The following is a 25,957-nucleotide window of genomic DNA, read 5'->3' on the forward strand; positions in this document are numbered from 1 at the left end:
TTTATGGTATAGGACAGGTGCCTACAGTTCAACCTTTTGACCATAAACAAAGAGATTAAAAGGTTATTTTCCCAGTCAAGACATTGCATGCTTTCATGCAAATATATTTACAATGAAAATGTTATTAGGTCATCAAGAATTTAAAAAACACTAAATGTCATGAAAGCATGCAATGTCGTGACTATATTCATCATGCTGGGCAAAAGATTGTTTATGGTGTGGTGTTTTCATATCAGGAGTGCAACAGAACATTTATACAGTAATTTATTTCATGGTGGTAAAAAAAGTGCTCCAGCCAAAGCCTTCTTCAGCAATACATTTTCTATGTCTCTAGCTATTTACCCATGTTCTTTTTGGTGTGCATGCAGTTCTTCACATTGGTTTCACTATCTTTGAACACTGAAGAATATTCAGTCATTTTAATGTAATTTTGTTCCAAAAGACTATCCTTGCTACTGTTGATTGTAAACATGAACAAGTGGTGGAAACCTATTTTATTTGACTCAAATGTGAGACTCCAGCTTTAAAATGTAGCACTCAACCCCCTCTCTTAATCTGCTATTTGTCTGTCCCCCATCCGTTGCGGAATGTGCATCCACCTTCAGTATAGAGCAGCCCTGTGACAAAATCTTCCTGGCTGGGCCCATGCATGGCCTTCTAAATCAAAACTCAATAGGGCTGAATGATTACAAGAAAGGGAATTTAATAAAACTTGCAACAAACACCATTTTGTCTAGGTTTCTTAGGAGGGTTGTAAGCTGCAACTTGCCTGCTATTAGCAGGACCGCAATAGACAATGGATTTTGCTGCTCTGTAGCAAGAATCCTCAGCTGCATTAGGCGCATGCAAGGAAAAGCTGTGCATTGTTTTAATAAAAGTTTGCAAATTGTTAAAAGCAGTCTTCACAGACTACTAAAACATCTGGAACTGCTGGTATACAGTTTCCCAATAAAAATGGATTAGGTGCCATCCTCAAAACACAATGGGCCCTTGTGAGTTATCTTGTATTGCCTTACAAATTTACTTAAATTAAATGTCACAAACCTGGGCAGTTTAAACGGCGGCGCATATGATGATAAAAATCAGATATTTGTCTTTAAAAGGTGAAGTTATAACAGACATTTTACATAATTGGCACCTTTATTGGAAGTTGTTACATGTGTACTATGTACTCTTGTACTTAGGAAAAATTAACACAAAACATTAATTCGTGTGTTAACTACGAATGTTGATTGTAAATCTATAATCCAATAAATACTGAAGCAGAAAGAAATAAATAGTGATGGAGACCTACAATGAAAACTAAATACCAAAAATCTGTTAAAAGAGAGAACTGTGAGATTTCAAAAAGCACATCCATGTTTGCCTAGGTGGATATAGCATTGGTTCAATGCTGCATCTGCCTTCTGGCACACCTACACCAAGAACTGAGCAATCAGACTGCTGATCACTCAGTTATTGGTCTTCAGTGAGCAGAGAACCACTGGCTCTCTGCTCTGCCCCTCCATTACTCACTGGGGTGCCGGTCAGGAATCTCGGTGGATCATGACATTAAAGTAAGGATCCTTACAGAGCCCAGGCCTTCCATGGGCATTGAACAGGCTATTTTTTAACACATTTTTTTTTTCTCTGTAATTAATTTGAACACAGTTTAATCACCTGTTAAACTGAAAAACAAAGTCAATTTGATACTTCAGGGATAGAGAAGGTGACAAATAGCTGTAAGGCATTGTGGGGATACCACAATCTTTATATACGTTAAATGTAATTTGTTTAATTTTAGATGTGGCAACTTGTTTCTCTGTAGGGATTTTGTGGACCTGCAATTAAATGATGCATAACACGTATTGACATTGACGTGCAGACTGAATGCATTGCCGATATCCTACAGCTGTTTTTCTTTTGGTCAGCAGCTGTTTTACTACTTATTACTCTCTCTCTCAAAGGAGATGTACTGAAATGGTGTTAATTAAGTCTAAAAATAAAAGCCGTGTTAAAGAAGAATTTTAACAGTCATTTCTTTTGTGTACTCTCCATGCAATATAACCACCTTTTGAGTAAAATGCCTAATGAATGGTCCACATACCTCCAACAGTCACAAATCTGTGCAAGGGCCACTACTTTTTCTCTTCCATGGCAAACTATAGTAGGCTGAGATAATGGCACAAACTCCGTATCCACCCCACTGATTACCAGTCACCTTAAAGGAAACCTTTAATCAGCATCACTATAGAACATAAAAGTGGTCAGGAGGAAGCACAAGCTATAGCGGGAGGAAGCAGAATGTGAAGCAACTGGAAGGGTTGGCTATTTGCAGCGGCCCAGGAATGAGCCACACTGCAAAGGTTTAACACATGGGCCTTCGGAAAGGTAAGTATAGGGCAAACTTGTACAAGTTGTCTTTACTTTTTGTTTTTACTCTGTAATAACAGGGTCACTTTAAAGCAGGTAAGGCACAGAGAACATATTCTGATTAGTCTTGTTTCAGGTATTGGTGAGGGTACAGCTTCAGAAGGTTAAAAAAAACGTATTTAATGGGTTACAAATCTAAACTGTTTTACATTACATTAAGATATTGTACAAAACCCTTTGCCTAAGCAAGCCATGTATCAACTTTGGTAAAATCAGCATACCCATACATGAATTGAATCTCGGCCAGTCCCTGCTGAACTGGATGAGATTCGAACCATCTATGGCCGTCTTTAGACCAGGGTTCTTTAATGTGCTCAGGCCTTTAGCAGATACTTCAATTGCCTTGTCCCTCAGCCAGGCCTGTAAAAGCCAAATTGCTGGAGCGACACACTGCCAAATCTGGCCCCATGTGACCAGATTCTTAAGAGATGTAGTAGGTAACAACACCAACAAAGTGGGCAGAAACTGGATCTACAGTGGGGAGAGATCAATCCACTTGAATTGTACGTGTGTCTGTGTATAGGAAGCTATCAAGCAGCTCATTTCACTAGCATGCACCACAAACCTAATATGCAATTTTGGGTGGGCTATGTCTGTTATATTGTCTGGATTGAATGACCGCTATGCGAGCACTGCCATATGTGAGCTTTTTTTTTTTTTTTTTTTTTACTTTGTAATCACTTTTATTCTCCTCCTATATCTTCACTTCTTCTGTTTGCCTTCTGTGTTTTTTGCTCTGTATTTTTAAAAGTGTGTCCTTTGAACTTAAACATCAATTACAGATTCTTTGATTTCATTTTAATAATCCAAATGGGGTTTAGCCAAGTATGGTAATAGTTTAAATGTGTACTTGGACATGAAAAAGATGCCAACAACCTATCTGGATAGTTGGGATACAAAGAGACACTGAGATTGCTCACATGCAATGTCCAGTATTACAAGCAAGGTTGCCACTAACTGACAACTAGTCTGTAACATTGTAAACCACTTATAGATGACATGGTTAAGAAAGCTAGTTTAGAGCTATGCTTTAAAGGAAGAATGGAGTAGGAATGTAAGTCACCGTGTCAAAGTGGGTAGCACTTATACCTAGCAGCACTAGGGTCATTGGTTCAAATCCCAACCAGGGCACTACCTGCCTGGAGTCTGCATGTTCTCCCTGTGCCTGCATGGGTTTCCTCTGGGTACTCTGGTTTCCTCCTACAATACAAAAACATGTTGGTAGGTTCATTGGCTCCTGTGTAAATTGGCCCTAGTATGTGTATATATGCATGCAAGTTGGGAACCTCTGATTTTAAACTCCTTGTGGTCAGGAACTGATGTGAATGTGCAATATATATGTAAAGCCCTGCATAAATTCACTGCACTATAGAAGTACCTGTAATAATTTAAATAAAGTCACATTAACATAAACTTCAATTGCAAATCAAGTAAAACCTAATTCAATTATTTTGCCAAATACTTCATATCAAAATGCTAATATGGTAGTAGAGTTGATCGTTGCAAAATTTTTTACATCCTGGTGCCCAATGCTGCTTCTGTGTTCACATGTGAACTAGGTGAATAAATTTAAGTAGAACTATAGGCAAAACCTATTCTTCATTTTGGATAGAGTAAGGGAGGATTATAGCCCCTGAAAGGTTTATTCTTGCCGTCTTTGTCCTGTTGGGGAGATTTCTTTTCACTTCCTATCCCATAGTCCAAACTGGAATTGAGAGGAAATTTCTGCAAATTAAGGGAATCTCTTGGGGCCCCTCCAGGTCACCTGAACTCGTGTCCCCATTGGAAGATTTCCCCTATTGCTTTTCTGGGGGCTACCCCAAATGTGGGATTTTTTTTTACTTTCACTTTCAGTGCTAATGGTACACAGGACCAATAGGGTGAATAGGGGAAAAAAAATCAGCAGTAAAATTGACAGATGTTCTAATTCTTCTCCACTCTATCAAAAACTAAAAAAAAGTTATGTTGCCTTTATTCATACTTTAATTGTAACTGTAGAACTGTAATCCATCCATACTGTAACTTTTTTTTTTTTTTTTTTTCTAATCTTCAGGTATTATGGCACAATATAAAATTTAAAAACTGGATCACAAAAGATTTGGATGAATGTTTTTACTGTGGCACCATTATTGTAGTAATCTGTCATCATTAATTTTGTTTCTGTTCTTCTTTTACAGGGAAGTAAAGGACACTATAGATACCACTGGCAGAGTCACAATGTCAAGCACAGTGGGGTGGATGATATGGTCCTCCTTTCCAAAATCACCGAAGACTCTATTGTGGAGAACCTAAAGAAACGTTACATGGATGACTTTATATTTGTATCCTTTTTTTAATTCTGATCATTCACAGTATTTTGTAGTAAGTTAAAGCCTCTGTGTGCTTTGCTTTTGATGACTATAAGATAATGCATCAAACAGTGTTGTTCACTAAACCGTAGAAAACGCAATCAAATAACCCACCTATCGTCCTTACTTTTTTTTGAATATTTCTACATGTCCTCTATTATTTCAATGAAACAAGACCATATACCAAATTTGTAGAGAGAAGAACATTTCTGCTTTAAAAATCCTTGACCAATCAGCAGGATATTGTAATTAAGCCAGCAGAATAAGGTGGTTAAATGGTGGGTATGGATGTCAAACAATATCAGAATGAAATAGAAAAAAAATAAACTGGAGGTAGATTCTTTTTCAAAATGGCATAATTGATAAGGATAGTAAAAAATGTTGTGCAGGTTGAACATCCTATTACACTACTAAAGTACATACCACTCTTACTAATCCACCAGGGGAGACTGATGTTTTCCAGCATTGGTTCTGTCCGCCCCCATTAGCATAATATTATGATGCCTCTAACCAATCTTATCTCTCACACCATTTTATTATTTTTTTTTATAAATTGAAGTGTCTCTTGTCAGATGTTTCGGTTTCCTGGGACAAATCATGGTTCTACATTTTCATAGATTACAATCTGGCATTTGGGTGAGCTGTATCTTATTAGAACAATCTGGCAGGTACACTTTACAACAAATGAATTCTTGCTCATTTGCAAATAACTTTACAATACAATTTTAAGTTTCATTATTCGTATAATTTGCAAGTGTGAGGTTTTGGGTTCTATTGGTGCACCTCCGATATGCAAATGTTTTTGTTGCTTTGGTCAAAGAACAGTAAATCTATATTTATGATTTATTCCACTGTTACTGTCTGACCTGGGTGAGATTTATATGACCAAACGAAATCATTGCTCAAATCTTCATGCAGACTAGGATAACTGAAACTGTCATTCATAAAGGTGCAGCCCTTAAAGATCGGGAAATCTTGATACTGGTGAACAAAAGCAAAACAGGGCGCACTCTCTTCGTGCATTAACGTAGTAAACCAAAAATTTATTCGGAAACATAAAAATGCATACTCACAAAACCAAAGGGGGATAAAAACAGACAAGACGGGAGATGAACTCCCTTCATCAGAGCCAAATGATGGAGGGAGTTTGTCTCCCGAAACGCGATAGCCTACCTCACCAAGGGTCTACCGTCACTTTGGACTGTTATTATGGACTCTTCTTGTCTGGTTTTTATCCCCCATTGGTTTGTGAGTATGCATTTTTATGCTTCCCAATAAATTATTGGTTTACTACATTAATGTACAAAGAGGGTGCGCCCTGTTTTGCTTTTGTTCATGGGTGAGATTTATAGATGTGTTTGCCATTCTACAGGGCAATTTGAAGTCCATTTCATGATTTTGTAAATCTTATGATTCCAAAATGGCAACTTTCATTGGGGGAACTCAACAGGGAGGAGGAGCCAGGAGCGTGGGTGGGAGACCCCAGAAGAGGAAGATCGGGGCTGCTCTGTGCAAAAATATTGCCAGAGCAAGCAAAAATTGCATGTTTGTTGTATTAAAAAAAATACATTTACAATCCCTTTTAATACTTTGAGTGGAGGTTTTCTTCAAAGTTCACGAAGTCACAGAACCTTGTTCCGCATCATTATTTATACTTTGCACTAAACTGAAGTTTGTATCGTTGGTGTGTAAAGTTGCAAAATAGGTTGATGTAGAATGGGAGTATTTTAAGTGGATATAAAATGTATTTCATCACAAATGACAGTAAAAACTGGTCTGCACACCACTCAGCAGAATCTAATATTGGAACGGTTTCCTTTCACATCAAAGCCACCCTTTCATTTTTGTCCCTACTAGGTTTGAAAAGAATAGCTTGGTGTAGCTTTTTTGAATTGAAATACTTTTCCCCTTCCTGCCTCCTGTGTTCGATGTACACAGAGAAATTAGCCTTTAGATAACATTTTCATGTATCAATATTGCCTTTTGAGAGGGATATACAGTAAAGATATATAGGAAGTATTGCTCTTTTAATATTGCATATTTTATAATTTTCTCTAAAACAAAACTTTTTATGTTTTGCTAAAAGTTGTGTTACAGGTGTCTTAGTGCTGCATTACCAGGCTTACATATATTCTACTCGCCTCGTTAAGAAGCACAGTGCCATGAAAGGGGGAACCCATACAGCACCAGATAATTCTACCACAGCAAAGTGAATTCTCTGTAATGATGCTAGTGTTTCTGCATCTGCTAGGGAAATTCTCTAAATTTCAATCAGGTGTGTTACTTTCTGTGCAGTTGGCATTGGCAGAAGCAGACAACTACTGTTGATATGCAAGATCTAGATTCCTGAGCATGCCAGTGGGCTCCGTGAGTAAATTGTCTACCTGATGGCCTTTTTGTTTCTTGCATTATTGTTTTATGCAACCAATGAAATGATATATTAGAAGTAAAGACTTGTGGAATACTTTAGATCTAATTGAGATTTTCAGATCACAAGTCAATAGAGATTTTATTTCTATCCTAGAACTATATCGTGTGTGTGTCAGTGTCCGTGTCAAAGTCAAACCGGGACTTTTGAGTTTATATAATAAAAGAACAAATTTCAAGGAGTGGAAACTGCATTTATTTTTCAACATACTCCCCTGCTAAATTTATACACTTAATGTTTAACTAATGGCTGGAGAGCTTCGGGCATGGGAAGATTTGTCAGTGCGCCTGAACCATCCTAGGACAGTCTGCTTCACTTAGTCATCATTGCTGAAATGTTGACCTCCGAGGAACTCTTTTAGGGGTTTAATTTCACAATTATCCAGGATCAGGCGTTCCACATGCTCACTGTTCTCAGGAATGAATGGTGTGGGCTGGTAACCACCAAGGCTGGGATTGTCACTGATGAACAAACGGCCATCTTAGAAACGTTTACACCGTTCAAATTTTACTGCAACTGATTGTCTCATCACCGTACTGTGCTTAAAGTCTTCTGTAGGTATCCGTGGGTTTTACGCCTTCGTTCACAAGAAACTTCATCACTACACGCTGTTTCATGCACACTCGAACACTATTATCTGCTATTGATTAACGGTCTCTGGACTGACCCACGATATGTGCACTGCCTATCAGTAATAGGACACACTTGCCACGTACTACTGCGTGTACTACCGCCAGACTACCATCCCTTTTTAACCTGTAAAATTAAAAGTCCCGGTTTGACTTGAACACCCCTCATAGCTATCTCCTGAGAGAGGCCCTTTTCTTGGCCAGAACTGTCACTGTACTTCAGTAAACCCAAAGCTTTCTAGTGTCAGCCTTTGGATAATGCTAAAGAATAGGGTTCTAACTTTTTCAAGAGATGGTGTAGTAATGGATATCTGGATAAGTTCTGTAAAATTTAGGGAATTCTAAAACTACTTCAAAACCATAGTTGAAGATTCAGAATTTTAAATTATATATAAATATACAAATAATTTTTTTTTTTTTTTCTAATTCAATTTGTGTAGAAAATTGTTAAAACACCTTCCAGTTATTTGTTTCCATCTGTGTTCCATTCTAGAAATTCTAAGGAAGTGACAGAAAATCTTTCTAAGTTGAGGTAAATCTCCTCTTAGACAGTTGCCATCAGTAGAAGTGTACTCATTGGAAGATTTTTAGGGCCTATTCACAACAGACTGTTTTGGAAATGCGTGTGCCACATCCCATGGCAAATGCCATTTGCTGTAAATGACACTGCAATTTGTGCTGACTTTTCTACAAATGCTTCTGGAGCTTTTTTTTATCTGTTGTGGTTCATTATGCAGTTTGTCCAAATTATTGGGCCGACTTTAAAACAATAAATGTTAATGTGCAACCTAATATACGTTTGTTAAATGCACCGCAACAGACCTGACTAGTGTGAATGGGATGTTTGTGTTCTGGTGACAACTCAAAATTTTGTATTTTAACCTACTTTTGGTCCCAATGACAGTGGTTACCAGGACAGATATGTGCAAGCCCGGACTGGGACAAAAAAATAGGCCCTGGCATTTTGGACTGAGCAGTCCCAAGCCCAGGGACCCTTTCCTCGGAGCCCGGTGACGGAACGCCAGGGCCCAGTCACAAGAGCGACTTTTGCGACTCTGGTAGCTCCACCATTTAATGTCAGTAGGTTTTTTATTTTTTTTATATTTAATTTTTTTTTTTTTTGTAGGAGAGAGGGAAGGAGGGAGGCAAAGAGAGGAGAAGGAAGGCTGGAGGGAAAGAAGAAAGGAGAGAAACCGAGAGAGAAAGAAGGGGGGAGAGAAGACCGAAGGCTGAGGGGGAGTGTGGGCGGGGCAGACACAGGAAGAGAGGGCGGGAGGAAGGGCAGAACCAGCTTTCTCTCTTCTTTCCCGTCTCTGGTGGGTGGGGAACTGTCAGCACTGGGCACAATCTATCCTGACTGATCCCCTCAGCAGCTGCAGGGGGGGGGGGACCTGGTGGTAGCTCTGCAGGAGATGAGAGAGGGGGCGTGGCCGCGGGGGGAGCATACAGGAGCCCAGGGCATGCAGGAGATGGATAGGAGGGGCGGCCAGGCGACACATAGAGGAACTGGACCATGCATTTCTCCATTCCTCTGTGCCGCCTGGCCGTCTCTCCTGTCCAGGGGGCCCCTGCCCACCGGGCAAATGCCCAATGTGTCCTATGGCAAGTCCAGGCCTGGATATGTGACTAAGTGAGTGGACAGGGACACAGTCTGCACTGAAAACAAAAAATAAAGTCTTGGCTTTAAATTCATTTTAAAATCCCACTTGGTACAGAGCCACTTGAAAGGATGCTAAAATAATGGTCCGAGAAACACACAACATAATTCTATCGTTAATTGGAAACTGTATTAATTGTTTCTCTATGCTCTATGGCTTATGTATAATAATTGTAGTATGCCTTTTAGACTTTCCTTTTGGCTTGTCCATGCATACTTTGATGTATCACTAAAGTTTTAATTGTGACTAGAATATAGGACATGTAGGAGCAGATTGCTTATATTATTGAGTGAATACTGTTATATAATCATTACATGTCTGAAGGAAATCGTAGACTTGATTATTTTAGGTCACTCTATTAAACTGAATACATTCAAGTGCACCAAACAAAAAGTACAGTTAAAAACGAGAACAGTTCTCTGGTTTTATATTCTTCTAGTGTCCCTCGGACCCTGAAAGAACTGATTGTTATGTGGGCAGTCATGAATGAGTGTTAATCTGTGCCACTTTTAAGCTAGGATTGTTTGACACGCACTCTCCAATGGTCCTGTTGGTTATCCACAAACACTTCTGTCTATGAAAGATGTTCTAGTAAAAATGCCTATGAGGCCATAGATCTCTGAACTTGTGCCAAAAACATGGATCTGATATATTTACCATGATGGAGAGTCTGGAGGGGTTTCTTGTACATATGACATCATGTGTTTTATCTTTTGTACATTAAATGTTTCCTATCTATTCTATAAATATTTAATTGATTTCAGATCGTAGAACTGATAACACATAGGCAATTTTTCACAGAGATTCATCACTGCTACAAATCGTTAATGCCAGCAATTTATCAGTGGTATGTAGCTAGCTATTTAAAGTGGAGCTAAGCTTTCTTTTCCTTCAATGGTGCCCATCCTTCACCAGCATCGGCATCTTCTTCTAGGTTCCGGTGTTCAGTCGTTGTCAGTTGCTTGTGCAGGATGACATCACTTCTGTGTAATGTATTTTAAGGGCAAGAGCTGATGGGCTTTGGACATTGCCAACGGGAGATGCTCCTGAAATTATTCAGAATTTTATTGAGGGTTCATTTGATCTGCATTTGACCTTATTTTTTTTACCAGCGTGTGACCTGCTTTGCTCTCATAGATTTTTAGGAGGAGAAAAGTAGATCCGATGCGAACAAAAGCCTGTCAACACGCCTTAAAGCATTTTTTTTTCTTTTTTTAGAGTAGTAAGGGCTAAAAAGCGCCGTCACCTTTTTTGTTTGTTTTTTGCTTTTGCTTACCTTATTTGTGGACACAACAGGAAGTGAGCAGACATCTCTTACGTAATGGTATATCCCTACTTAGAGAGTTGTCATCTTCATAGGAAGATTTCCACTCTTGACAACTGACCTGAGATTGTTTCCCTTTTACTCCGAATGACTTAAGGCTAGGTTCACATCTATGTGGGTGCAGGAATGTAAATCGCACACATTCCAGCACCTGTATGCAGCTGCACCCAAAATACAGTGCTTTAAAGAAGACGCACTGAAAACCAAGGTACGGTTTCCCATGTGCAGAAATGCATGGTGCAAAAGCACCATGTGATTTCTGTGTGGCTGCGTTTTAAAAAAAGGTACAAGAATCTTTTCCATGCAGGAAACACAGGTGCATATGTGCAAATAAATGTATGCGCCATACATACTTTTTTAATATCCTTATCTAGTTCATGTAAATATACATTTATTTTATTCAACTCATACTGGATTAAATCGGATTTTTTTTCTCTGTATACGCTTAGAGTAACACCTTCAACATGGGTTTGAGAGAGATTGGACCTAAAATGGTACATGAATTGTATGTTAAAGTTTGTCATAGTTTCACACTAAGGCCTCATTTACACCTGCGTTTTAGGTGCTGACTATGAATTCCTGCAGTGGGGTTTATGTGAACACCTGTGGGAATCCCCATACAAAGCAATTAGAAACTAACAGTGCCCGTGGCCATTCGCATGTAATTGGTCATGCAGTAATTATCTGTGGATGCTCTTTATGCCCAGGACTGATCCTCTATGGGTATTCATAGCATATCTGATTACATGCCAAGGCCATGAATGATTGCCGATGTGGTCTGCCACTCATTGCTTTATAAGGGCTTCCTGCCTGCATCTATTCGCAGAAACCACGCTTAGTCTCTGGAAGGGATTCATAGTCTGCCCCTAAACGCATGTGTGAATGAGGCTTAAGGTGCATTTGTTGCCCAGATAAATGGTAGTTCTGACCATTTGTTTTAGAAAGCTGGAGCAATTTAATTAGAATACAGTCAAACAGTGTAATGACCCATATGACCCAATCAAAAATGATCTTCAAGCCTCCTAATATCGTCAGTTCATTCTAGTTAATCCAAAGTCTGCAAAGGATTTGGATTAGAGTTGATGTTTGGATGCCGGTTTCCTTTTTTGACTTTTGATAAAACTGCCAGACTTTTATCTGTACTTTTTTGTTTACGAGGTCAGTGGGTGGAAACATAATTTCAGAGGACTTAAAATAGAACACTGCTACAGAAAAAAAAAAAGGCTTCTAAGCACCGATGAACCTGCAGCACAAAATAAAATGACTTCATCTACTATAAAGCTGAGTTTGTGATGATCTAGTGCAAATGGAATGAAATTATTTTGAATAATCCTGCTCTGCTCTTCATAGGTCTAGACCTGTATGACCCTATCAAGTAAAAAGATACAAAATGCAAGAACTCTCACCAACAAATCAGCTGTCATCTCATCTGTGCAAACAGCAATATAAAAGCTGATTGATTTTATTAGTGTATATCCTGTTCAGTTATATGAACATTATTGTACATTATACATCCTTAACTCTTCATAGACCTATATTGGTCCAGTGCTGATCTCTGTTAATCCATTCAAGCAAATGCCCTACTTTGGAGAAAAGGAGATTGAAATGTACCAAGGAGCTGTAAGTATCTCAATTTTTTATTATTATGTTGAACTCCAGGCACACAAGCCTAATATTATTTTTATTTCTCTGACGACAAAGGTTATAAATGCACACTGTGGGTACAAAATGTCTTTGCAAACCCAGATTATTATCTTGTAAAGGTAGTAGTGAAATCATCACTGTGTTGCACATGTCCTGAGTCATTCCCACTTCTCATTTCTTAGCACAGGCTAACACCCCACTACAGGCAGCCTGCAGAAAATACAGAGGGTGCGACCTAGGAGATCTCTCACTCTGTACAAGGAAAGTGACTGGTCTTTATGATTACCCTGAACTTCAGTTTTAAAGCCCAACTCTAGGAAACCTGAAATTTATCACTTGCAAGGGTTAACTGTTTAGAGTAGGAGAGCGTTTTTGTACTTTAACTTACTCCATCTTCCAATCCGCCAGCAGACGGCACTTCCTCACGCTCTGGCAGTTTGACTGTCCCTCAGCATCATCATGTCCAGTGCAGGGCTATAAACCCTGCACTGGCCTTGGTGTCATCAGGACCTTAGTGTTAACTCTCCAGTGCCTCGCAGGAGCCAATACCAGGGAGAAGCTAGGGGATCAGGTGTGAGAATGGCCTATGGATAAAGTTCCGTAGATGCACCCCTCCTCAGATGGGAAGATTAACAAAGCATACAGGTGGTGCAAACGCCTAGCGCATTATCCAAGGTTTATTAAATATATAAGGACAAAAAAACATGCTCCCAAACATAGCGTATATATAAAACCTGTAAATCCACAGAGATGGCTGCAATGATGGCAGAGTGTCCGACTGGTGGCACGGTCAGCCTGTGGACACGTTTCAGGGACGTATCCCTTTCCTCGGAGCTATATAACATATATAGCATGTAAAGAAACAGAGGGCGCACAGTCCTAGTGCATTACCTTTTTAAAAGATCATTCATTTTATAAAAAAAAGTGGTAATATACTCACAAAGGAACAAATGTCAAAGGCACATCATATAAAGTACAGCAAGGTCCAGTCACACTGGATGATAGCCATTTGGAGGTCTAGGAGTCCCATTACGGATATCATCCAGTGTAACTGGACCTTGCTGTACTTTATATGATGTGCCTTTTGACATTTGTTCCTTTTGTGAGTATATTACCACTTTTTTTTTTTTCTTTTTTTCATACAGTGATCTTTTAAAAGGTAATGCACTAGGTCCGTGCACCCTCTGTTTGTTTCTTTAGATGCAGTACTCTAGATTTCCCTAGTCCGTTGAGGGCAGCAAGGCATGCGGTTCCTAGGCATCCTACTTGTGGCTCTAGCCTCTGTGGAGTCCATCTTCCAGCGCAGGAGTATTTTCTTATGCCATTCTTTATACGTCCCCAAAACATGTCAGCAAGCTGACCGTACCACCAGTCGTACCACCATCATTGCGGCCATCTCTGTGGCCTTACAGGCTATATATATATATATATATATATATATATATATATATATATATATACACACAGGTGAAACTCTGCAAAAGTTCATTTATTTCAGTAATGCAACTTTAAAGGTGAAACTAATATGAGATAGATTCATTACATGCAAAGCAAGATAGTTCAAGCCGTGATTTGTCATAACTGTGATGATTATGGCTTACAGCCCATGAAAACCCCAAATCCACAATCTCAGAAAATTAGAATATTACATGCAATCAATAAAACAAGGATTGTACATAGAACAATATCGGACCTCTGAAAAGTATAATCATGCATATGTACTCAGTACTTGGTTTGGGCCCCTTTTGCAGCAATTACTGCCTCAATGCGGTGTGGCATGGAAGCTATCAGCCTGTGGCACTGCTGAGGTGTTATGGAAGACCAGGATGCTTCAATCGCGGCCTTCAGCTTTTCTGTATTGTTCGGTCTCATGTCTCTCATCTTTCTCTTGGCAATGCCCCATAGATTCTCTATGGGGTTCAGGTCAGGCGAGTTTGCTGGACAATCAAGCACCGTAATCCCACAGTCCTTGAACCAGGTTTTGGTGCTTTTGGCAGTGTGGGCAGGTGCCATGTCCTGCTGGAAAATGAAGTCTGCATCCCCATAAAGCTCGTCTGCAGAAGGAAGAATGAAGTGCTCCAAAATCTCCTGGTAGACGACTGCGTTGACCCTGGACTTAATGAAGCACAGTGGACCAACACCAGCAGATGACATGGCTCCCCAAATCAACACAGACTGTGGAAACTTCCCACTGGACTTCAAGCATCTTGCAGTGTGTGCCTCTCCAATCTTCCTCCATACTCTGGGTCCTTGGTTTCCAAATGAGATGCAAAAGTTGCTCTCATCAGAAAAGAGGACTTTGGACCACTGAGCAACAGACCAGGTCTATTTTTCTTTAGCCCAGGTAAGAGGCTTTTGACGTTTGTTTGTTTAGGAGCGGCTTGACAAGGGGAATACGACATTTGAAGCCCACGTCCAAGATCCGTCTGTGTGTGGTGGCTCTTGATGCACTGACTCCAGCCTCAGTCCACTCCTTGTGAAAGTCCCCAACACTCTTGAATGGCCTTTACCTGACAATCCTCTCCAGGCTGCGGTCATCCCTGCTGCTTGTGCACCTTTTTCTTCCACACTTTTCCCTTCCACATAACTTTCTATTAATGTGCTTTGATACAGCACTTTGGGGACATCCAACTTCTTTTGCAATTACCTTTTTGAGGCTTTCCCTCCTTATGGAGGGTGTCAATGATGGTTTTCTGCACAGCTGTCAGGTCAGCTGTATTTCCCTTGACTGTGATTCCTACTGAACCAGACTGAGAGACCATTTAAAGGCTCAGGAACCCTTTACAGGTGTTATGACTTAATTAGCTGATTAGAGTGGGACACTTTGAGCCTAGAATATTGCACTTTTTCACAATATTCTAATTTTCTGAGATTGTGGATTTGGGGTTTTCATGAGCTGTAAGCCATAATCATCACAATTATGACAAATCACGGCTTGAACTATCTTGCTTTGCATGTAATGAGCCTATCTCATATATTTCACCTTTTAAGTTGCATTACTGAAATAAATGAACTTTTGCACAATATTCTAATTTTTCGAGTTTCACCTGTATATACACTGTTTGTGAGTGTTTGGGTTTTTTTTTTTTGTCCTTTTTATACAGTATCTCATGGAAGTGAGTATACCCCTCACATTTTTGTAAATATTTTATTTTATCTTCCTGTGACAACACTGAAGAAATGGCACTTTGCTACAATGTAAAGTAGTTAGTATACAGCTTGTATAACAGTGTAAATTTGCTGTCCCTTCAAAATAACTCAACACACAGCCATTAATGTCTAAACCACTGGCAACAAAAGGGAGTACACCCCTAAGTGAAATGTCCAAGTTGGGCCAAAGTTTGCCATTTTCCCTCCCCGGTGTCATGTTGATTTTTTAACAACAAGGTCTAAAGTGTGAATGGGGAGCAGGTGTGTTAAATTTGGTGTTATCCCTCTCACTCTCTCATAATGGTCACTGGAAGTTCAAAATGGCACCTCATGGCAAAGAACTCTCTGAAGATCTGAAAAAAAAGAATTGCTGCTCTACATAAAGATGGCCTAGGCTATAAGAAGATTGCGAAGACCCTGAAACTAAGCTGCAGCACGGTGGCCAAGACCATACAGCGGTTTAACAGGACAGGTTCCACTCAGAACAGGCCTCGCCATGGTCAATCAAAGAAGTTGAGTTCACATGCTCAGCGTCCTCTCCAGAGGTTGTCTTTGGGAAATAGACATATGAGTGCTGCCAGCATTGCTGCAGAGGTTGAAGGGGTGGTGGGGTCAGCCTGTCAGTGCTCAGACCATACGCCGCACACTGCATCAAATTGGTCTGCATGGCTGTCGTCCCAGAAGGAAGCCTCTTCTAAAGATGATGCACAAGAAAGCCCGCAAACCGTTTGCTAAAGACAAGCAGACTAAGGATATGGATTACTGGAACCATGTCCTGTGGTCTGATGAGACCAAGGTAAACTTATTTGGTTCAGATGGTGTCAAGCGTGTGTGGCGGCAACCAGGTGAGGAGTACAAATGTGTCTTGCCTGCAGTCAAGCATGGTGGTGGGAGTGCCATGGTCTGTGGCTGCATGAGTGCTGCCGGCACTGGGGAGCTACAGTTCATTGAAGGAACCATGAATGCCAACATGTACTGTGACATAATGAAGCAGAGCATGATGCCCCTCCCTTCGGAGACCGGGCCGCAGGGCAGTATTCCAACATAACAACCCCAAACACACCTCCAAGACGACCACTGCCTTGCTAAAGAAGCTGAGGGTAAAGATGATGGACTGGCCAAGCATGTCTCCAGATCTAAACCCTATTGAGCATCTGTGTGGCATCCTCAAACGGTGGGTGGAGGAGCTCAAGGTCTCTAACATCCACCAGCTTCATGATGTCGACAAGGAGGAGTGGAAGAGGACTTCAGTGGCAACCTGTGAAGCTCTGGTGAACTCCATGCCCAAGAGGGTTAAGGCAGTGCTGGAAAATAATGGTGGCCATACAAAATATTGACACTTTGAGCCCAATTTGGACATTTTTACTTAGAGGTGTACTCCTTTTTGTTGCCAGCGGTTTAGACATTAATGGCTGTGTGTTGAGTTATTTTGAGGGGACAGCAAATTTACACTGTTATACAAGCTGTTCACTCACTACTTTACATTGTAGCACAGTTTCATTTCTTCAGTGTTGTCACATGAAAAGATATAATAAGATATTTACAAAAATGTGAGGGGTGTACTCACTTCTGTGAGATACTGTATATTTTTTTTAATAAACCTTGGATAATGCACTAGGTGTTTGTGCCACTGTATGCTTTCTTCTTATCAGGACCTTAGACCAATGGAGCATGGGGGAGAAGATGCTGTGAGCAGTGGTTTAGGAGTGCAGAGAATTGGGAAAGTAGATCTTCCTTTCTATGTCTCCTAGACCTAAACAAGCAACTAATGCTTGCAGGGCAGATACAGCCCTGCTGCAAGGGATTTTTTTTTTTTTTTGTGAAGTGGTTGTAAACATCTAAAATGAACATAGCATATCTCACTATGGTGTACTCTCAGGAGATTGCCCTGTGCCCCCTGCAGCACAGTGAAGGTGATTGACAGCCTCAGCTGTGCATGTTTCCTTATGATACTGCTGAGTAGAGGGGGATGTGTCCTTTCCCTCCACTCAGGTCTCAGATTACACTCAGTTCCATACTGTATGCTATGGAGTGTGTAACATCACATCACACCTCTCTCCTGCCTTTGGAAACTTAGAAAAGTTGTGTAAATTATGTACTTTAAAAGGATGTAGAGAAGTGATGGCTGCAGATAAACTGGTACAACTTATGTAGGATTATTTGTTTCATCTCCGTGTGTCTCAATAGGCTAGTCACTTCAATAGGTAATATTTGGAGTTGAACTTCATGAGTCAAATATCAAATGTAAGCGTTCTAACTGAACTGAGATTCTCATGTATTCTAATTAAATCAACACTAATTAAAATAATTATACTGCTGTAAAGTTGTTTGTAAAAAGCTATTTGTAATGAATGGCACCATAGCTCTGCTGTAATGTGCTTGTATTACTGCGTGTTACCGCAAAACACAATTGTCCATATGGCCTAAATTATTTTTAAATGCATACAATACTGGATTAATTTGTGTTTTTGTTCATCAGCCTGGCGTTCGGCTTTACCTTGTTTTTGTAATATAATTTTCTTAGCAAAGCAATGACTTAATGTACGGAGACTGAATTATATACACTATAACAAATGGCTAAATATTTCATTAAACATCCACATCTGTAACGATCAAGTATATACAGTGTGTATAGAAAAGAATCCCTAACACCCCCCCCCCCCCCTTTGTCTTCATTTAAAAAACTGTGTTTGTCTTCATGTTGCTAGACAGCTTGTTTTAGCCAGTTGTATTTACTCAGTGCAACTAATAACATCCAAGTAAAATATATATTGAACGCCAACATGTCATAAAAAAATAAACAATTAAAAAACAGAATCCCTGGAAAGGATCACCACCCTTCTAAAAATGACTTGTAAACTTAATCAGGCGTAGCTAATCACCTTCTCAATGGCACACAAAGCCATTTGACTTTCAACTGTGATAAGAAGTGGTCATTTTGATTAGCTCAGCATGAAAAGAGCTTTCCGGGAGCATTTTTGTGCTTGGTAGTGCAACTGAAGCAAACAAACTATGGGTGACAAGGCACTGTTAAAAGATCTCTTGGATAAAGTTGTGGACAGGCACAAGTCAGGATATGGATATAAAAAAATGTCAAAGGCTTTATCAATGCCTAGGAACACGATGAAATCTATTATTAAGAAGTGGAAGGTATTTGGTAGAACACAGACCCTCCCTGAATCAGGACATCAATCCAAACTGGATGAAAGAGCCAGGAGGAAACTGGTTAGATAGGTTACCAGGAGAGCTACAGCAACTCTGAAGCATTTGCAGAAATTTATGACAAAGAGTAGTCATTGTGTGCATGTGACAACAATATCACAATTGTGACTTGTATGGGGGGTGCAAGAAAAAAAGCCACTCCAAGAAAGGCCACATGCAGTCACAATTGAGATTTGCCAAAATGTACCTTGAAGATTCTTAGGCCACATGAAAAAAGGTATTATGGTCAGATGAGAGTAAAATTCAATTCTTTGGCCTCAACACTAAACAATATGTCTGGCAGAAATTCAATACAGTCCACCATCCAAATAACACCATTCCTACAGTAAAGCATGGAGGTGGTAATATCCTGTTATGGGGGTGTTTCTCTGAGGCAGGGACTGGAGCACGTGTCAGGATAGAAGGAAAAATGAATGGGGCAAAATGCCATCAAATTCTTAAGGAAAATCAGCTGCCTTCTGCCATAAAGTTGTCAATCAGAAGAAGGTTTACCTTCCAACATGACAATGACCCAAAGCACACAGCAAAAATGACCACACAGTGGTTGAAGCAGAAGAAGATGAATGCCATTGCATGGGCTAGTCAGAGCCCAGACTTCAACCCTACTAAAAATCTGTGGAATGACTTGAAGACTGCAGTCCACAAACTATCACCATCAAATGTAATGGAAATTGAGCAGTTCTGCAAAGAGTGAGCGAATATTGCACAGTCTAGATGTGCAACGTTAGTAGAGACATATCCCAATAGACTAATGGCTGGAATTAAAGCAAAATACTGACATAAGGGGGTGATTCTTCTTCCAACTCAATCTGTTTTTGAAATTTTTTTTGTTTCCTGACATGTTGGTGTTATATCTTTCACTTGGATGTTATAAGTTACTAAGTAAATACAGCTGGATAAAACAAAAACTGTGTCTGTCTTCATTTCAATCTGCAAAGCAAAAATAGTACTATAATGTAATTCATTACGATCATAAAGAAGAGATCACAAAGAGGAAATCGGTAAAGGGATAAAACAAGAAGTTCCAGAAAAAAAAAGATGAATCAAACTGTGTGAACAATGAGTCCTATGAGATCCAGCTGGACACTTCCTCTCCTGCTCAGAATAGAAATGCCACACTTTGGTTTGAAGTTGTGATCATATGAGCATTAGCAAGTCGTGTCCAATAGAGGTAATCTTTTATTTGTATCGCACAGTGCTGTGTGTCACTAGGCACGAGAAGTGTGTGTATACATGACTGTAGACTGCAGCCTATGTTTGTCATCCTCTGTTCCTTCTCTGGTTCTATACAGTGTAACTCGCAGTAATCCTCTACTTTCATGTAGATTCAATGTTCTATTCATATAGCTATATATTTAATCCATCCATTCAATGTAATCCAATCTTTTAATGTAACTTTTCTAATTGTATTACAACAGTGGCAGCCTCTATATTTCTCTGACATGTTTTTGCTTTGAGATTTCTCCATTCTGGGGTTTTTTTTTTTCCCAAGTGCCTGAAATGAAATTAATTGGTAATAATGGTTGGAAGTTCGCACCAGCCAATCAAAAATCAGGTTGACTTATTCTACCCACTCAAGGTTGATAAATGCCACATTCTTGTAGATTTTTATCCATAACTGTACCCCACTGCTCTTCACTATTAACATAATAGCCTAAAACTGCTTCATATAAGATGGGTAATAGACATCATGTACTGGTTCATGTGAAATGTTTGGAGATATATGAGGATTGGGGGGGGGGTGGTATTTTAAGATACAGTCAACTTCCTATGCAGTCCGCCTGTAGACGAATACTTGCAGTTTTATCCTATAAACCTCCCTTATCTTCGGATGGCTGTCAAAGGCTGTTAACTCCACCATTGTGAGGAATGCAATACAGGAAACCAAGGCAGAGAAATAACCCTTCTATGTAGGTTTCAGTGCGATATTTTATTTATTTATTTTTTTTATGTTAAGGTGGAACTTTATGGTTTTTAATATTGTTAATTTTTGTAATGTGTCTTCAGTTTTCCTTTTGTGATACCTATCATTGAGAGGGGAAATGTTTCTAACAGCAATAAAAGGTGGCCAAAGATCACTCAATAAAAATAAATTCTTTACCCATTTTGTGTATTGCTTACAATTTTTCCATGGTTTCATCTGTTCTACACTACAATAACACGCTCCTAGGGGAGTCGGGCATTCTTTGTCATGGTTATCTTGTTGTCTATGGCCAACCAAAGACCGAAATAAAAACCTGACAGATGTCCTAACTTTCTCCCATTCACGCATTCAGCTAGCATTTACATTTTTGTCTCTCTTCTTGAGATTTTCCCTCTCCCTGTCCTGGTAATACTACAAAATGTGTGAGTGAATCCCCAGCCAGGACAGACAACTAAAAACCTGACAGATTGTAAAGCTTCTCCTTTTTAAATCTAAAATCACATGTAGCACTATCCCCATAGGCGTTGCTGAAGTTAGGGTCCCTCTGTAGTCCACAGCCAGGCAACACACATTTTCCATTCGAACTTGCATCCAGGTGACAGTGACCAGTCCTTTGAGCTTGTTTTTTGGATTTTATTAGGGGGATTTGAACTTGGATAGGGTAAGGGGTATATGGGATGCCCAAGGGAATGGCAACTGAGGACAAACTTCCTGGAACTATGTACAAGTTTCTTGACAGCAAAAATTCTCTTCTGGAGAACTAGCCACCATCTCCTGATGTACCACCCCAGATACTCTATTCAGATGTATTGGGTGAATCCCTGGGCAGGGGATCCAGTGCCTGTCACTTTAAGAGTAAAACAGTCTCGGGTAATAGCTAATCCAGTTTCCCACTAGAATGCTCCTTCCCCTTACTGGCCCAGGGGCTGTAGGTCTACTCACTCAGTCCTCTGTGAGCAGATGGGTTGATGACTGCTCTCAGACCTTCTAGATAGGCCACTCCTTCCCAGCTGCACAGGTGGTCCTCTCTCTGGGGGACGATGAAGTACTGCACTTTCCTCCTTTCCCTCTTCCCTGCCTGTAGGTGAGGTCCTTCCCATCTGGGCTCTCTACCAGGCTCCTGCTCTTCAACCTCTCACGTCTCCATCTTTTACCCAAACTCCCTTCTACTCAGCAGGCTGAAATACTCTTAAGGGCTATCCTGGCCCCATGCCAAGCGTCCTGTTGAGGATTGTCCAGGATTCCTTTTAGAGTGCAGACCAGCCACTCCTCATTCCTTCCCATTTGCCTATAGAAATTCTGGAGCAGGGGGAATTTCTAGAGAGGTGGTACACAGAGCCTCCCAGCCCTGACTGAAATTCGACCCCCTGACTGTTGAACCTGGGCTGCTACTAGCCCCACTAACTGTCAATTAGAACTGTTGCTCCTCCTAGCTATCTAGGAGGGTGCTGCACACAACAAAAGTGTGTGTGTGTGTGTCCTAACAGAAATCTTCATCTTGCTTCCTTCTGGCCTGTAAAATATATGTGAACTCCTACCTTGTAAAACAAACATATCATTCAGTTTAAAAAAAGAAATGAAAGGCAAAACGGTTTATACATTATTTTTTTTTTCCTATTTTTAGAAGTGATGGCTATGCGGGGGGGTGTCATATTGTTAGTCTGGCTGAAAAGACAAAAGTCCATCCAGTTCAACCAAAAAAAAAAAAAGTTACTATCCTATACCCACCATTGATCCAGAGGAAGGCAAAAAAACCCAGCAAAGCTTGATCCAATTTGATCCTGCATGGAAAAAAATTATTTCCTGATAATGTCAGCAAAGGCCATTGGATGACAGGCAGGCTGTGCTCCCAGGACAGCCAGAAAACTGACTGACATGCTGGGAAGGATGTAGTCGCATGCTGCATGGTCAATTTTACGTAAGAAAGCAGGGGAACTGGAAGGATCACAATGTGTTACATACAAAGAGAACAGGTTAATTTATAACACAATTACTTGGTACAACAGAGACCTAGCAGGAATATGAAATGTTGGAGTAATATATTCTTTAAATATACTGTTTAATGAAATGAGCTGACCTCTCTCTCTCTCCCCCCCCCCCCCCCTCTCTCTCTCTCTACCGTGTTCCAAATTATTATGCAAATGATATTTTTCTCATTTACCTAAATAATTGATGTAAATAACAGTCAGCATAATTCTCATGTTATCATTAGGAGGTTTGTTCAATAAAATTTGAATTGTACTCTTAATAGTTGATAACAGGATTTTTTTTTAAACATAAAACACTTCCAATGCACTGTTCCAAATTATTATGCACAGTAAGTTTCAAAACACTTTCTAGGTTGTAAAGAACTGAAAATTGTCATTTGTTGTGTTTGCAGCATATTTACTGAAATCAAAAGCTATTTCAATCAAACTTTTAACCAACATTTTAACTTTTTAAACATTTTAACAGGTCACGTTACATTTTAACATAGGACCCCTTATTTGATAGCCGCTTCACACGTCTTGCATCCATTGAACTTGTGAGTTTTTGGACCGTTTCTGCTTGAATTTGTTTGCAAGATGACAGAATAGTCTCCCAGAGCTGCTGTTTAGATGTAAACTGCCTCCCACCCTCAGCTCTTTTGCTTGAGGATGATCCAAAGGTTCTCAATAGGATTGAGGTCAGGGGAGGGTGGAGGCCACTCCATTACTTTCCTTTTATCCCCATAACAGCCATTGATGCAGAGGTATTATTTGCAGCATGAGATGGTGCATTGTCATGCATGAAGATGATTTTATTACGGAAAGCATAGTTCTTCCTTCTGTACCAGGGAAGAAGTGGTCAGTCATAAACTCCACATACTTTGCAGAGGTCATCTTTACACCTTTGGGGCCCCTAAAGGGGCTGACCAGCTCTGTTCCCATGATTCCGGCCCAAAACATGACTCCACCACCGCCTTGCTGACGTCGCAGCCTTGTTGGAACAGGGTGGCTGTCCACCAACCATCCACTACTCCATCCATCTGGACCATCCAGGGTTACACGGCACTCATCAGTGAACAGGACTGTTTGAAAATTAGTCTTCATGTATTTTTCTGCCCAATGCAGCCGTTTCTGCTTGTGAGCATTGGTTATTGGTGGCCGAATAGAAGGTTTATGCACAGTTGCAAGACTCTGGAGGACTCTACACCTTGACGTCCGTGGGACTCCAGAGGCACCAGCAGCTTCAAATATCTGTTTGCTGCTATGCAACGGTATTTTAGCAGCTGCTCTCTTGATCCGATGCATAGATCTGGCAGAAATCTTCCTCAATGTGCCTTTATCTGCATGAACCAGTCTGTGGTCTGAATCAGCCACAAATCTCTTAATAGTGCGATGATCACGCTTAAGTTTTCGTGATATATCTAATGTTTTCATACCTTGTCCAAGGCATTGAACTATTTCACTCTTTTCAGCAGCAGAGAGATCCTTTTTCTTCCCCATATTGCTTGAAAATGGCGCTCTGCTTAATAATGTGGAACACCCTCCTTTTAGTAGTTTTTCCTTATATTGGGCTCCCCGGCCAATCTAATTATCACAGGTGTCCGAGATTTTCAGTGAACAAAAGAGCCCTGACACACAATGCCATCCATGAGTTAAACTGAAAAACAAAATATTTAAACTTTGTGACACTTAAATAGAATTTGCATAATAATTTGGAACACGGTGTGTATGTGTGTGTGTGTGTGTGTGTGTGTGTGTTTGTATATATGTGTGTGTGTGTGTGTGTGTGTGTGTGTGTGTGTGTTTGTTTTAAAATCTCTGATCTTCACATTCCCCAGGACACATAACTGAACTTAATCTTCACGAGAAACATTAGGACCCCTCTGGCATTCTCTTAGCGACCATAAATACAGAGCATGCACACAGTCATTATATACACTGGCAGTTTGTTAGTATTGCGGAAGAAACGGACCATTCGGATTCCCATCCTATTTTCCTCCACAGTGGTCTACTCTATATATTTCTGTGTAGCCCAAGCCCTTAGTCCAATGCAGGTGCAAGAGAAAGCATAAAATCTACATCTCTGGACACTCTCTCCTCCTTCCTAACAGGAAAGTTCTATAGTCAAAATGTACTAATACGCCACCTCCTCCTATTGAAATATATGCAGCTTTAGAAAGATGTAGTGAGTAGTCTTCCCTTAATGCAGATACAGTTGTACCTCTATAACTCTGCATGCCCTTAATCATTATGTATGTCATTGGAGAGAGACTCCCTATTGATGCTTTTCAATGGTACTTTCAACATGTATGTTTTATTCAGATGTTTCCGTTGTGCATTAGTTTACTGCATCAGCTTTATTCTTTTAAAAACGCCATTGTTCCATGCTGTAATGAATTGTTTCCTTTATACCATAAACCCTTGATAAATGTTGTATATGAAAACCATTTGTTAAAAAAATAAATACATTTCTATCCATTCTTTTTGTTCTAGGCTCAGTATGAAAATCCACCACACATCTATGCATTGGCTGACAATATGTACAGAAACATGATTATTGACAGAGAGAACCAGTGTGTCATTATAAGGTATGGTGCTTTTATATGGCTTCTGGCGTGCTGATTCTTCAGTCTTCCATTTTGCTGTGTAAATACTTTGTTAGTTTATTGGAAATGTTATTAAGAGATGTAAGCAATTGATAAGGTTTACTGTAAAGCTAAGAATATAAATGTGCAGTACTTCCAAACAACCCAATAAACATTTATTTTCAGTGATCTGAAAACTGAAATGTGGTAGTGCAATAACCTATTACAAACCTATTTGCAATTTTATATATCCTCAAATTACTTCATTGAATTTAGACTAAACTTGCAATTTTCTGTCTTTTAATTTATTATGACTAACATAATATGTGTTGTGGTCAATGTGGGTTTAGTCTTTACTTGTATTACTGTTGCTTTAACTATAGGAAATAAATGTCTGTCTTCCATATATTACCTGCAACATTAATAGGTTCAAAACAGAAAGCAGACGGTTTGTTTTTATAAGGGACATTGAACCTATAAACAAGAACTTCCATCAAATGGAAACTTTATTGGTTAGAAAGTTTCTGTTAACCACTAACTCCATGGTTATAGTGGTTGTAAAGGCTCAAGATTTTACCTTTAACACATTCTATGCATAAAGGTAAAAATCCTTCTGTGTGCAGCAGGCCCCCTAATATTTACTTGAGCCCCCATCATGATCCAGCG

General features: G+C 39.9%; 1 protein-coding gene across 1 annotated transcript in view; it reads left to right on the plus strand.

Moving 5' to 3' along the window:
• The first annotated feature begins 4,594 nt into the window (after positions 1-4,594).
• Positions 4,595-25,957, plus strand: part of MYO1E (myosin IE) — a 143,653-nt gene continuing 122,290 nt past the window's right edge. The window contains exons 1-3 of the mRNA XM_089667664.1: positions 4,595-4,733; positions 12,330-12,419; positions 25,200-25,294. Coding sequence (XP_089523790.1) covers positions 4,656-4,733; positions 12,330-12,419; positions 25,200-25,294 — 263 coding nt within the window. The 5' untranslated portion in view covers positions 4,595-4,655. The remainder of the gene's footprint in view (positions 4,734-12,329; positions 12,420-25,199; positions 25,295-25,957) is intronic.

Source organism: Staurois parvus, unplaced genomic scaffold (assembly GCF_062004578.1).
Source record: "Staurois parvus isolate SC_StPar_1 unplaced genomic scaffold, SC_StPar_1.0 ptg000054l, whole genome shotgun sequence".
NCBI lineage: Eukaryota > Metazoa > Chordata > Amphibia > Anura > Ranidae > Staurois > Staurois parvus.